This window comes from Calliopsis andreniformis, chromosome 8 (genome assembly GCF_051401765.1).
Source record: "Calliopsis andreniformis isolate RMS-2024a chromosome 8, iyCalAndr_principal, whole genome shotgun sequence".
Classification (NCBI taxonomy): domain Eukaryota; kingdom Metazoa; phylum Arthropoda; class Insecta; order Hymenoptera; family Andrenidae; genus Calliopsis; species Calliopsis andreniformis.
Window position 1 is genome coordinate 6,385,285 of NC_135069.1, and position 12,493 is coordinate 6,397,777.

The following is a 12,493-nucleotide window of genomic DNA, read 5'->3' on the forward strand; positions in this document are numbered from 1 at the left end:
TATCATTGTTCTATGCGATCTCAATTTTTTCCCAACTTTTTTTGTAAGTATAATCACCATTTTTAATTAATCGTACATCTTTAAGTCTAGCTTTTCATTCATTTATTTCTGGATGTATTTCATGATGAAAATTCTGTGTCAACACATCACTGTCTCTTTTCTATTTAAATACGTACTACAAATTAATTTCTTAAGGAATTCATTACTCTCTATCAACAGCACTGTATCAGGTTTATTAACGCGCAGCTAGATTGCTGGTTTATTTTCAGCGTAGGAAAACGTGCGACTTCGATCGACATCTTGCTAAACCACTTGACATTATTTCAGCGGCGTTCTACGATCTCGTATTTCCGATTCGCACAGACATTGATACGAGGCTAGCCTTAAGCTTAAACACAATCGATTCCAGTACCCCTCTACATCTCAAATCAAATAGAAATTTGCATTTCTTAATAAAAATTCCTATTGTCCGCTATTGCAAAACGCTTTCATCGGTATTTGCATCTCTTTTACACTGTTTGGCTAGAAGTGTGGAGTCACTTTGGCGATCCAGGAAAGTAGGTCTCCTTTCACTTTATTTTTTAATTATATTAAGGTAAAGAACATTGAGATTATTTGTGATAAAACTGAATTTCAAAAATAGAGATTGTGTAATCAATCGTTAAATAGAATTGAAAAGCTGTTTCAAAATTTGGGCAAGCAATCAGGTGTTAACTTCAATTCTCGATTGAAGTTGGAATTGGACAGGTAGAGTGGAATCAATATTTTCTGTCCAATTTGACAATTCACGTGAACGAGGTGTCATTATCAGCCGTATCTGGCTTATCATCGGGTTTATTGTACAAACGCACGTTGTACAGCGATTTTCCACTCACGCAAATTTCGAGCATGTTCAGAACGCAAGCCGATCCTCCATCGAGTCGTGACTGCTGGCGGAAATTTACGGGACGACACAATTTCTGAGCGGAAGCCTGCTCCCAAATGATAAACCCCCGCCCCTGGTGAGTTCTTGCTCGTGTGGACCGGAAGCGCCGATGAAAATTCGTAAATTGCTCGATAGGATCAAAGACTGAAGCTGTAAGGGCTCAGAGATCGAATTCTGCAAAGCAATTTGTCTGGGGCAAAACATTACTGTTTAAATTTGTGTCTTCCCCAAAATTGAAAATTTATAACCCATAATCATTGAACGTTATTACAGAAATTATTGACACCAAAGAAATTGTTGGTCATTGAAATTTAATTGAGCAGTATTAATGAATGAGCTACTTAAATTGAGTAATGGAATGAATTGAAATTGAAAGTAAGAGTTATTTGTCACTTTATTTAAATGGACACGTGGGTAATAAGAGACCTTAATTTATCATTTTGGTGAATTACAAAGCGAGATGCTTTTGACATAGCTGAGCAATTACCCTGATTATATTAATTAAAAATTATCACAACTATTAATTGACAAATCGGAGCTAAAATTAATAACTAGAAAATACTGCTTTGATAAGATTATGAAAACACTTCAAATATCGATGAACACATACCCACTACTCTTTGTGAGCAAGCTTCATCCTTGGACAGTGTCGACAATTTTTGCTTCAGTCTAATAACAAAACCAAAACGAAAATCGCCATGTGCCGAGAGGTAATAAATGAATAAGGGAAACGACATACTCGTTTGCCAGCTGTTGCATGTCTTTTGCGTGTTTTTCTGCAAGCCATGACGGATGCATTTTGTGTCACCGAAGAAAGTACGTTCCAATGTATCTAACAGTACGTCCCCAATGCATCTGCGGATATCGACGTTATTACGAAATAAAAATTACATAGTTAATACAGAACATTATTCACTCAGCGATAGAATTGCCACAAAATTGTCGATCTATCATTAGACCAACTGAATAATAAAGAATGACAGCTTGTTCAGTACACAGATTATTACTATTAACATCGAGATGTCCATAAAGAATTCAAGACCACTTTAGAACTACTTCCTATTACCACAAATATTTCCAATGCTCCTCCGATGGCGACCAAATCGAAAATCGAAGGATCCCGTCGAGTATATCTTTTTCACAGCAGTAGGAAGCTCAGGAGGTCCGAGAAAAAGGAGGATGGGATAGTTTACGCTGGCTGTAGAAGCTGAGACGGATATAGAGCCCCAGATAAACGACGTATTACCTGGTATAAAGCAACATCCTCGTCGTGTGTCAACGCGCTCCAGCCAGAGCTCGTATCTTTCCCATAACCTCTTTTCTCGATGCGATCGAACAGTGCTGATACATGCAACGATGCGTGCAGAAAAAAAGGCAGACACGAGCGTGAATTTCTGAAGTTGCGGAAACCGCGCGCGGCCAATATCGATTCTGTCTTCAGCCACCCGACGGAATGTCAGCCATCAAACTATCGGCTCATACTTCGGCAAAAATAGACCCTGAGTTACTTGGCTATTCCATTAGCCATAATTTCTCGTTTCAAACTCGTGTTCATCTTCATACACTCATGAAATTGTAAGAAGAGTTCGTTAGGAATAGGTCAAGTGAGGGTAGATAGAATAACGATATGAATTAGTACGAAAGGGGATAGTGGAAAGTAGCAATCTGAATTAGTGCGCTGGTGAGTACACGCAAGATAAAAAATACAGTGAACTGTTCCTGAAGTTACGAGAAGCGGAATGTCATCAAAAGATAGGCTGAGCCCAGCAAAAGTTACTTGCAGCAGAGGTAACCCAAATTTCTGACGAATGTAGCGAAGGGAATAATCGGGGATCTTGCCACGACCATTTCCTACGCTGGGGAGCAGATAGCAAGTTGGAAAGTCAGAAGAAGCCTGTTCGAAAGTGAAACAAACTCGGTATGGTTATCCTTGATCGAAGCTTTACCAAGTGCAAACAATAACTTCTGTGACAGAGGATAGGTGAAAGGATTCAATTTCAGTGGAATTCCCTTTCGATTGAACTGAGAGGATTAGCCTATTCTTCGACTGCACAAAATAGCCTTTTGTGAAAATATGGGTTTAGGATTAAGTAGTCGCTTAGGGGGAAGGTGAAGGATAGTTGAATAAATGTAAATTAATAATTGCACTGATTTAACGTTCCTCTTCCCTCAAAGCGAGCGATAAATTTCCCTCAGTTTTCTCCCAATGTTCTCATTCCAATTTCACGGTGTAGATAAGTATTGGTCAACGAAAAACAAGCGTGCATCGCGTAAATTGAATTTTCCTGGACAGCGTGAAACCGATTTAACTCAACGCCGCGACGGTGCTGTTGAACCTATGTTCTCAATTTTTTGTCTTTTACTTCCATGTGAACTATTCAACAGTTTTTGTATCCATGGAAATTTGTAATCTCGTCAAAGCTATTCAATAATCTTTTGACTGTGACTGAAAACTTACTGCTGCGAAAATGTTCGTACATTCGCGTTGGTTACTTTAATAAACACCAAAATGATTGAAAACATGAAATTCCACTCTAGCATGGGGCGTGTTAGCACGAGTATAATTACTGCACTCTAAAGTGCCTAAAAAATTGTACGCAAAAAAAGCATTTGAAAGAATTAGTTTCAATTCAGACTGAAAAAAGTGTGCGGTGAAAAATGTTTCCTCGCAACACTCGCTGGTGACTTTATTGTTTAATCGAGTTGTCGAGTGAAAAAAGATGATGTTTTCGCGCGCGTTTAACACGAGCTGATGCTTAATGAAACTTCCAAGCCGTGTTTCAGCACTTCCGCGGTCGTTGCTCGTTAGTAGAACGCTAGAGCAGCAACGCCGTGCAGAGGGCCTCTTCTTATGGAGGTTCGAGTAAAACAGAAATATAAAAAGCTGACGAAAAATGAACGAAAAGACAGTTGGGTGGGATGTCCATGAAAAGTGTGCACTCGATTATTCTGCAGAATGCGAGCTCCTCTGGTAAACATGAATTACTAGTGGTGAGAAAAAAGTGCAAATCTGAGCTACAGTTGCAGAGGATATGAGGGTTGTCATCCCTTGGTCGCAGAAAATTGGAAAAAATAAAAATGGTCAGGAAAATCTCTGAAAACCTTCAACTATTAATTGCTTTATAAGGAGGGTCTAATTTTATATAGGTATTTACGATGATAAAATAACTTTGGATCTCACTTCGGACCTCTTGTCAATTTGCAAGCACAAATTTCAGGTTCCACCAGCAACACCACATTTTATTGCAACATCTGTTTTAAAATTACACCTGAAAAATCGTGAAGAAATTAACCATTGAATCTTGTAATTTACGATTGAAATAAATAATATCTAAGTTAAAATTCTCCACTATAAAACGAATGGCAAAGTGTACAGGAGAAGAAAATAATAATAGGATTAATTCAAAATGGCAGTATCTGCTGCACACCCCACTGTGCGAACTTAAAAATTAATGAAAGAACGGAATTCCATTAACCAACACACGAAAAACACCTCGACAAATGGCGCACGGACACGTGCATTGTCCAAGGAACGAGGAGAGGACTGCATTCTCAATGATTGATGCAACGCAAGGACCGAAAGAAACTGGCGACTATTCACTTCGCACGGAACAATTCAATTTTTGCGATTTCATTATACGCGCCCCCTTATGCTGTTCAATGTTTCGGGAAAATAATTTCGCGAGGGAAGGCGTCGTCGACCGCGTGTTCGTAAACGAAGGGGATGAAATTCTGATGGCCCTGAGGCATTATTCCAGTGGAAACTAATCGTCTGGTCGCAGGTTCTGTATCTCTCAAAACGAAAAGGGATTTCCACCGCCCACGGGGACTGTCGAACAATCGACGTCATCAAGAAAACATTGAGGATAATTTTTCTTGATGAACCGTGTCTGCTTGGCGAACAATGTTCTGTTCTAAATCTGAAAAAAACACCTATTATTCTAGCTGTAAAATTCTCGCTGACTGGCATGGCAAAATATAATTTGAAAGAACTCACTGGCACTCGTTCTTTTTATATACAACATAGTAGTGTAAGATAAATTTTTTGTCAATAAGGAATTAGGATCATTCGAGTGAAGAAAGTCTGTTATTCAATTCTATCTAGAAAAAGGTAAAATGATTGTGGAGTAAAAGTAGCGATTGGGTTTTTTATTTTTATTTAAAAGATCAATTTAAATTAGTGAGAGTTAACTGTTACGCGTCGAAGAAACTTATTCCTCTCATTATTAACAACTCCGAGAACGTGAATAAAGACTGCTGGAGTTCGTTGGCTATTCGTCGAAACTCTGAGCAAAGCTCACGTATCTTTCGTTCGACCGTGTTAATTTCCTTTCGCGTTAATTAGCACAGTATAAATTCGTCCGCGTCGCGTTTCAGAGCATCGGGAGAGTAAAACAAAGGGCTAACATTTTTCCAAAGTAGTCCACCGTGGCATCGAGGGAAACTTCGCGAGTCTAGGTTTAAGACAGCTATTTACTTCTCTTAGTAATGAAATCTTTAAATTAATCGTTCAAGCGTGATAGACGCGAAAACTTCAACTAATGGCATGGTTAATTTACTAATTACACTTTCTATTCTCTTGGGATAAAAAGTGAGAAACTATTCTAGCGAATTTCTATGGATATTTTAGAGTCAAGGATAATCTTACTGCTTGTAATTACCTGTCTATATTTGCAATACGTTTATTTTCAAAACGTGATAGATTAACGAATGTGAGAATGCAAGTACTTCTCTCGCTTTATACGTTTTAAAACATTTTGTGCATTATAAACGATGCATATAGGGAATATGATATTTTCATTTTAGTAAAAAGTAATTTTGTCAGAAATACTGAATTTTCCAGCAGATTATCAATATTGGGAATTTAAACATTTATTTAGAGCACTTTTGAAATATTCTCTCTATTTTCAATTCCTAATATATTTTATCTCGAACAAACATCTCCCTATCTGAGAAAATTACAACAAAAAATACATCCTTAGCAACCCCCTAGGAACACCACAACCAGTCAATAAAGTCTAATCAATTCGATAAAATCGAAACCAAGGACCAATACCATGCAATGCCAAGCCGCCCACGATTTTCTCAAATACCAAACAGTCATCCACGCAACGTGGAATTCACCCACGTCGAAATACATCCAGCGTAGGAAGAGCTGTCGTTTGCAGAAAAGTCGAATAAATAATCGGAGTTCACGTGGACCATCGCAGCAGGTATCGAACGATTGATGTCACGATGAACTTTGAACTTTGCCCTAGAGGCATTCATAACAACGGCGACGCGTGGTCGATAAAAGAAACCCTTCGAACGATGCACCATCGAAGGGTCTTCTCAGGCAGCGAAGAATGGCCGCGCGAGACAAACGCAAGCCTCGTGCTTACGAATTAGGTCGTTACTTCATAACTGACAGATCGATGGCAACTATGCAAAGCGACGCACCATTAAATGGAATAATATCTACAGCAAGAGGAGCCTGTGATCGATAAGCAAGGCTGCTTCGATTTCTCCTACTTGCGCGATCTACCTTAGAACAGAGCCCTGACAGTCGGCGGGAAGTTTGAAAAGCCCGCGCGCGGGAAATATGAGAGCAAGTATGATAAACAAATTTTAAAGCTGTGACAAAAAATATGGTTCAGACTTATTTAACAAAAAATGGGGGAATTTGAGTACAGTAGAATATTCAAATTTGACAAATTTTAGATGCCTGCGTTTCTTGAAATTTATTTCTCATGAGCATCGTTTGCTCAAATGAAAATTTAAGACACAAGAAAAAAATTGATTGTAGAATATTGGATTCTGTGTAATTTTAAGTAATAAAATCCTAATAATTTTTTGACTTTTAAAGACTTCAGAGCATATATTAATGATACTTTTTAATGGAACTACGTGAGAATATTTCAAAATATAAAAGCACAAGGTACTTCACGATACTATAGCTTAATTTTCAATCTTTCTGAAGAATATTAAACAAATATTTGATGTAGTATCAAAGGATTAAGTTGATTGCCAGTGAGGGAACTCTCAGTTGCTACGTTCAAGTGTATATCCCTTAAGCCCGTGCTTTTCCTACGAATATAATTACATTTTCCGCCTCTGTTAACACAGTCTGGAGTTCCGAGGAACGTTCCAAGGACTTTGATTACATTCACAAAGGTCGACACTGAACTGTATACTTATCGTGTATAATTTGATATCACCACTTGATCGCTCGTGACAGACTGAGTCGCCACTGTGAATTTTCACGGACGGGGGTAGCTCACCGCGTGGATACTAGGTGAATACTGAGCCGCGACGAGTACAGAGATTTAACCCCCTTCTACGTGTGCCCCTCATCCCTCTTTCGGCGCAGCTCCCACCTCTCCCTTTCGCTCCCTCATCAAACGCGCATCCACCCACGCAACTGTTGCGCCCCCGCCCATTAGCGATCGTCCCTTAGCGTTTTGCGACTCCTTAAACGCCTCTCCATGCACCCTCGACCGCGTGACGATGATCTAGCCACGTGAGATCGATCGATCGAGAATGCTGGAGCCATACGGGGTGCAAAGCATTTTCACACTGAAGTGTGAAAATTAGTAAGCTGAGATTGCACACAGATCTTAATTTTTGATAGGATAACATGAGAAAATTTTCGTTATCTAACCCCTGATTTTTTAGTAAACCATATGGAACATTTTGTTGGACTAAAGATTCGTTCACGAGCTGAAATTTTAGAATTTGGAAAATAATATATTTAAAATATCATTAGATATCTTGTTCTACTTCCCAATTATGCTCTGTATTTAGCGTTTTGATTAAAAGTAACTGTGAATCTCGATAACTGCCTTCGAAGTGGACACAAGACGTTGTCTGGCTATACACGGGACAATGTTCCTTAAAATAGATCCCTGTTTAAGTATGCAGGGAACTGTCGTGACCAGGCTGGTGAGTAATTAGCGAAGTCAAACGAATTGTCGATACCCTCTAACTCACTTCCTACTTCGAGTAATTAGCTTTCTTCTCTGCCACCTTAAAAATCGAGTTCTTATTTCCCCCCTGCTGTTTCTTATTTCAAACAAACTTTTCTATGCTTCCAGACTTTTATATTAGCGTACATATATAGGATATTTAGTGTCGTGATTAATTGTTTAAGATTGGAATTCTGTGTAAGTAGAATGAGAACGTTATGTGTCAGTCATGTGCATAGAGGGCGAAAAGACTGCTAATAATAGGAAAACATTTTTTTTCTACACATGTACTGTATCTGGAGACATTATAAACTGGAAATCTTAATTTAATTTTAGCGTAAGTGATGATTCACTGCCTTGGGACGAGAGAAAACGAGGAAAATGCAAATTCGAAGAAAGCCTGGAAATAGCATCCCCATTTGTAAATGGGTACGTTCTACCTTATTATGACTACAAAATGAGAATAATTTGTCCATGGACAGAACTTCTCTGCACTTCTCTTTTTACCACCCATTTCAGCAGCTATTCCAAATCATTTAAGCAACATTTCTCTCCTGGAGGTAACTCATACAATATTCTGCTTAAATGGAGAAAGATACCTACATAATTTCTATCCTAAAATATTTAGAAATAAATATTCAAGTAAAGTATTCTGTTAGCAAACTTTTCTTACCCTTTTAGTATTGATCTATCTATAGTAGGACGCAGTGGTAAAAATGCCAGGGACCTATCCATCAATAACTACTTTAAAACTCTTTTAACATCTAACTTTTTATACTGTTATATATGTGGAAAATGTAAAACTTTAATTTGGTTAATGTACTCTAGAAGGATTTGTTGAGTTGTGGAAAAAATATTATTCATCAATAAATACATTTTTGGTGAGTGCACAATTGTTTCTCGATGCGTGGAAACAAAGTAAATATTGTGTTGACAATTTTCATTATACCTATGGTTAGGGGTTGACAATAAATGGATTACAAAATTCCAGGAAGAATATACAGGCTGTTCGATTACGAATTAAGAAGTAGTTTTATGTGGAACATAAAAGAATAATTATGAATCCTGAAATTGTTCTGACTTGACTAATGTATGCTGGCAGTAGAATAAGTTCGAAGTCAGACACGATTCTCGAGCATTCTAGGTATATTTTTTCGATTAATAACTCAGAAACGAAATCTCAAAAGTAATTTCATCAGTTTTCATTTTCATCTTATTTTAGCATATACCATTTCTTCTAAAAATTTCTGATACCTGTAATCAAACACCTAGCATATTTCTCTATTATTATCAAAACCATTCGAGATGGAAGTCTTACTGACTATTTTCGAAGAAAACTTCCCCACAAGAAACCATCAACTTCTTTTCAAGAGTTCGTCGAAGAAAGAGCTTCTTTCACAAGTAAAAAATTTCTTTTTACTTTTACCTAGTCTTCTACAAAGTGACGATAAAATCGATTTCCTATTCCAATTGAAATGTTTCTGCATGATTACTATTTTTAATCGAGCTTCTATCGTATAAAAATACAATTTGAATGGAAGTGTAAACTTGTGTCTAAAAATAAATTAAAAAAGGACAGTGTAAGCCACAAATTGATTGAATTTTTCGTTTGGCAAGAACACTCAGTGAATGCAATATCCAGCGCATCTGGAAATCCAGCGTCAATATGCAAGGTATTTTTTGTTCTTCACGAGACACCGATTGCACGTTTGTGATTACGAATATTGCACCGATTGTTTTTAGTTCAGCGTAAAAAAAGTTCCCTTAAAGGGATATGTCACGTAACCAAGGTAACAAATTGATTTAGTATGCAATAGACCAAGAAATACGTCAATCACACGTAGTTAATTTATAATTACTTGGAAAACTGTGTAGACACTCAAATATTACAGTAGTCATACAAATTATTGGTTTATACTACTTTCAGTGATCCACCCACTGTAATCTGTTACAATTTGTTAAAATTTCAATGAAAAACAATATTGGACTATACTTATTCAATCATCCATTATTTATAGAAGAGGTACAGAGATTTAGATACGACTGTTATTTTACAAAATCTATTACTTTATAAATCTGACCACGATTCAATAAAAATTATAGAAAATCAATATGAAACCAAAAAGGTACAGACAAACCTGGAAAAATGAAATTACAAAAGACCTAAATATACAGAATCTGTTAAAAGAAATCGGACAAAATAGTCGCAAGAATATTTCCTGCAGATATCGAGGGAGAGTCCTCAACGATCGAATTAGAAAAGATGAAATTACGAAGTTGGAGTGTTTACTCTCGAAAGGGTGAGGTAATCGCATTATTAAGAACTTCCTCCTGAAACAAGCTGGCTACTGGAAGAGGGGCTCGAATATAGGTTAAGACTTCTATACAGTAGTGCACCTAGTTAATCGAACAGTCAAGAAAGTTGGCAGACAGCAGCTGAGTCGCTACACAAAGGCTGTATTTGGGTCCCCAGATATTCAGGAAAAAGTATCCCATAGACAGTAACTAACATTCAGCGGCATCTTTCCTTTGACTCGTAACTTCAAAGATTCGTGATCCACTTTACCTTAGCCAAACTTTCTCATAAACTAACGTATCAGAGTTGACCAACTCTAAAGTATCTTAAAAAATATCCTGAAACATTTCTCTATAGAAAAACAGAATTATTTTAATCTTCAAACACTACCTAAGCTGAAACACCTTCTTAACATGTTTCTAAAAAATGCATAATTATTTAATTACTTCTAGCAAATAAACCTAGATAAGTCACCTAAGTGAGGCACTTGTACGTAATTATCCAAGAGGCACAAACACTCTCCAATAGTAAAACTGCCCCGAAAATGGGAATAAGTTGACCAGAATTGATAAAATTCCTCAAAGAATGTTCAAACGATGCTAATTTCGCGCTGGCGATGAGGTAAAAGAACCAGAATTCGTCGACCATGGTCGTCCTCAGCGTGATGGGAATAACACGACCGCGGTCCTACCCAGGGACCATTTTCCTTATTTGTATTCCGGTAGGAAGAGCATGATAGGAGACAATGGAGGCATCACCTTGACGGACTTTCGACCCGATCTATAAAAGAGGCCTGCGCCTCCTTCGGCGGCGTACAGTCAACAGTGTCACAGCCCACAAAACGGTACACAAAATGTTTCGTTTGATCGGAGTCGTCCTCGTCGTGGCCCTGGCACTGCATCAGGCCACTGCTGCCATCGACGTTTCCAAACAGAAGAACGTTCCCCTGGAATTCTCCAACAGCGACGTTGTGCCAAAGAATAGATTGGTAAGTGATCGTAATCGTTTCTCATAGATAAAGAAAAGGTCAAATAAAGTGAAAGTGGACGATGAGTAGAAATAACGTGAATCGAAGTTTTTAGGGATTGGTGAACTGAAAAGTAGCAAACACTATGCGCGAATAATCCTAGAATCTTTTTTAAGTGGCTCTTGATTTATTATTATTAATGTAGAGTGTATTAATAGAAGTCAGTATTATTATAATTTGGAGTAGTCTATATTTTTTAAGGAACTAGATTTTAGTGCATGGACTAATAAAAATGTCCATTCATTTTAATTTATCCGGTTTCTTATTTTTAGAATTTCAGCTACTTTAAACAAAGATAAATTCGTCTGAGTATATCCTTGAATTATTCCAAGCGCTAAACGCCAATTAGAACTCCTTTAGCATTAGAGGAAACTCTTCAGCTTAAATGAAAGCATTTTGCTTTGAAACATTCGAATCTTAGTATCTCGTTAAACTCTCTAAGTTTCGTAATTGATTTTAATTCTAAAGAAAACACTAAAAGTAGGTAATCCCCTATCAAAAGTAATGCTCCCATTTCGTTTACCTATCGTTTCATATCTCTTAACAGAAAAGTGAGTTTCCTGAAGAACGTGGAGCTGGATTCATTGGAGATTTAACGGTTGGTCAACGTTACGCTGACGAAGTTGTCTTCCGTCGAACGATCGAATATAACAATCCGACCCAAATTGTACAGAGCTCCGTTTTAAACTTATCTATCATGAATGGTAACATTTTATACTCTGATATTTAATTTTATTCTCTGCTAATTTCTTGTTTTCAATCATGCAAATTGATTTTCCATAGGAGCTATCAGCTACATAAGCGCTCGAAACGCTCCAGGCAGTTATGCAGTGGTTTGCGATGACCCCAGCAGTCTGGGTTCATCCAGAGGTGCTATTAAAATTCGAGTACCACCAAATTCAAAGTCTTCGTTAACTTTGATCATCGCGTCACAGAATGCCCGTATCTTATAGACCCATAGTTTCAAAATGAAACATAACTAGAGTTAGATAGCAACCTTCCTATCATGTGGGAAAATTGTGTAATATTAATTATAATACGACATTCATATTAAGTACTTCTCATTTCAATGGATACTCTACATTATATGTGACATCATGAAAAATGAAATAAAAATATAAATAAATATAATATCATCCCTGATTGAACTATTTTAATTTCTCCCATTCTTAAGCGAATGTAATTAATAATCAATGTTCTATAATAGACTTCCATTTTGTATTCAAATTTTTTACCCATACTAAATCTGTCCCACGTATGTTACTCTTTCTATTCATGCACTGTACAAAAAGCTTCTACAC

General features: G+C 37.3%; 1 protein-coding gene across 1 annotated transcript; it reads left to right on the forward strand.

Moving 5' to 3' along the window:
• The first annotated feature begins 11,018 nt into the window (after nt 1-11,018).
• Nucleotides 11,019-12,235, forward strand: LOC143182431 (uncharacterized). Its single transcript, XM_076383407.1, has 3 exons — nt 11,019-11,153; nt 11,740-11,896; nt 11,976-12,235. Exons 1-3 carry the CDS (start codon nt 11,019-11,021, stop codon nt 12,143-12,145), a joined length of 462 nt encoding a protein of 153 aa, XP_076239522.1. The 3' UTR covers nt 12,146-12,235.
• The last annotated feature ends 258 nt before the right edge of the window (nt 12,236-12,493 follow it).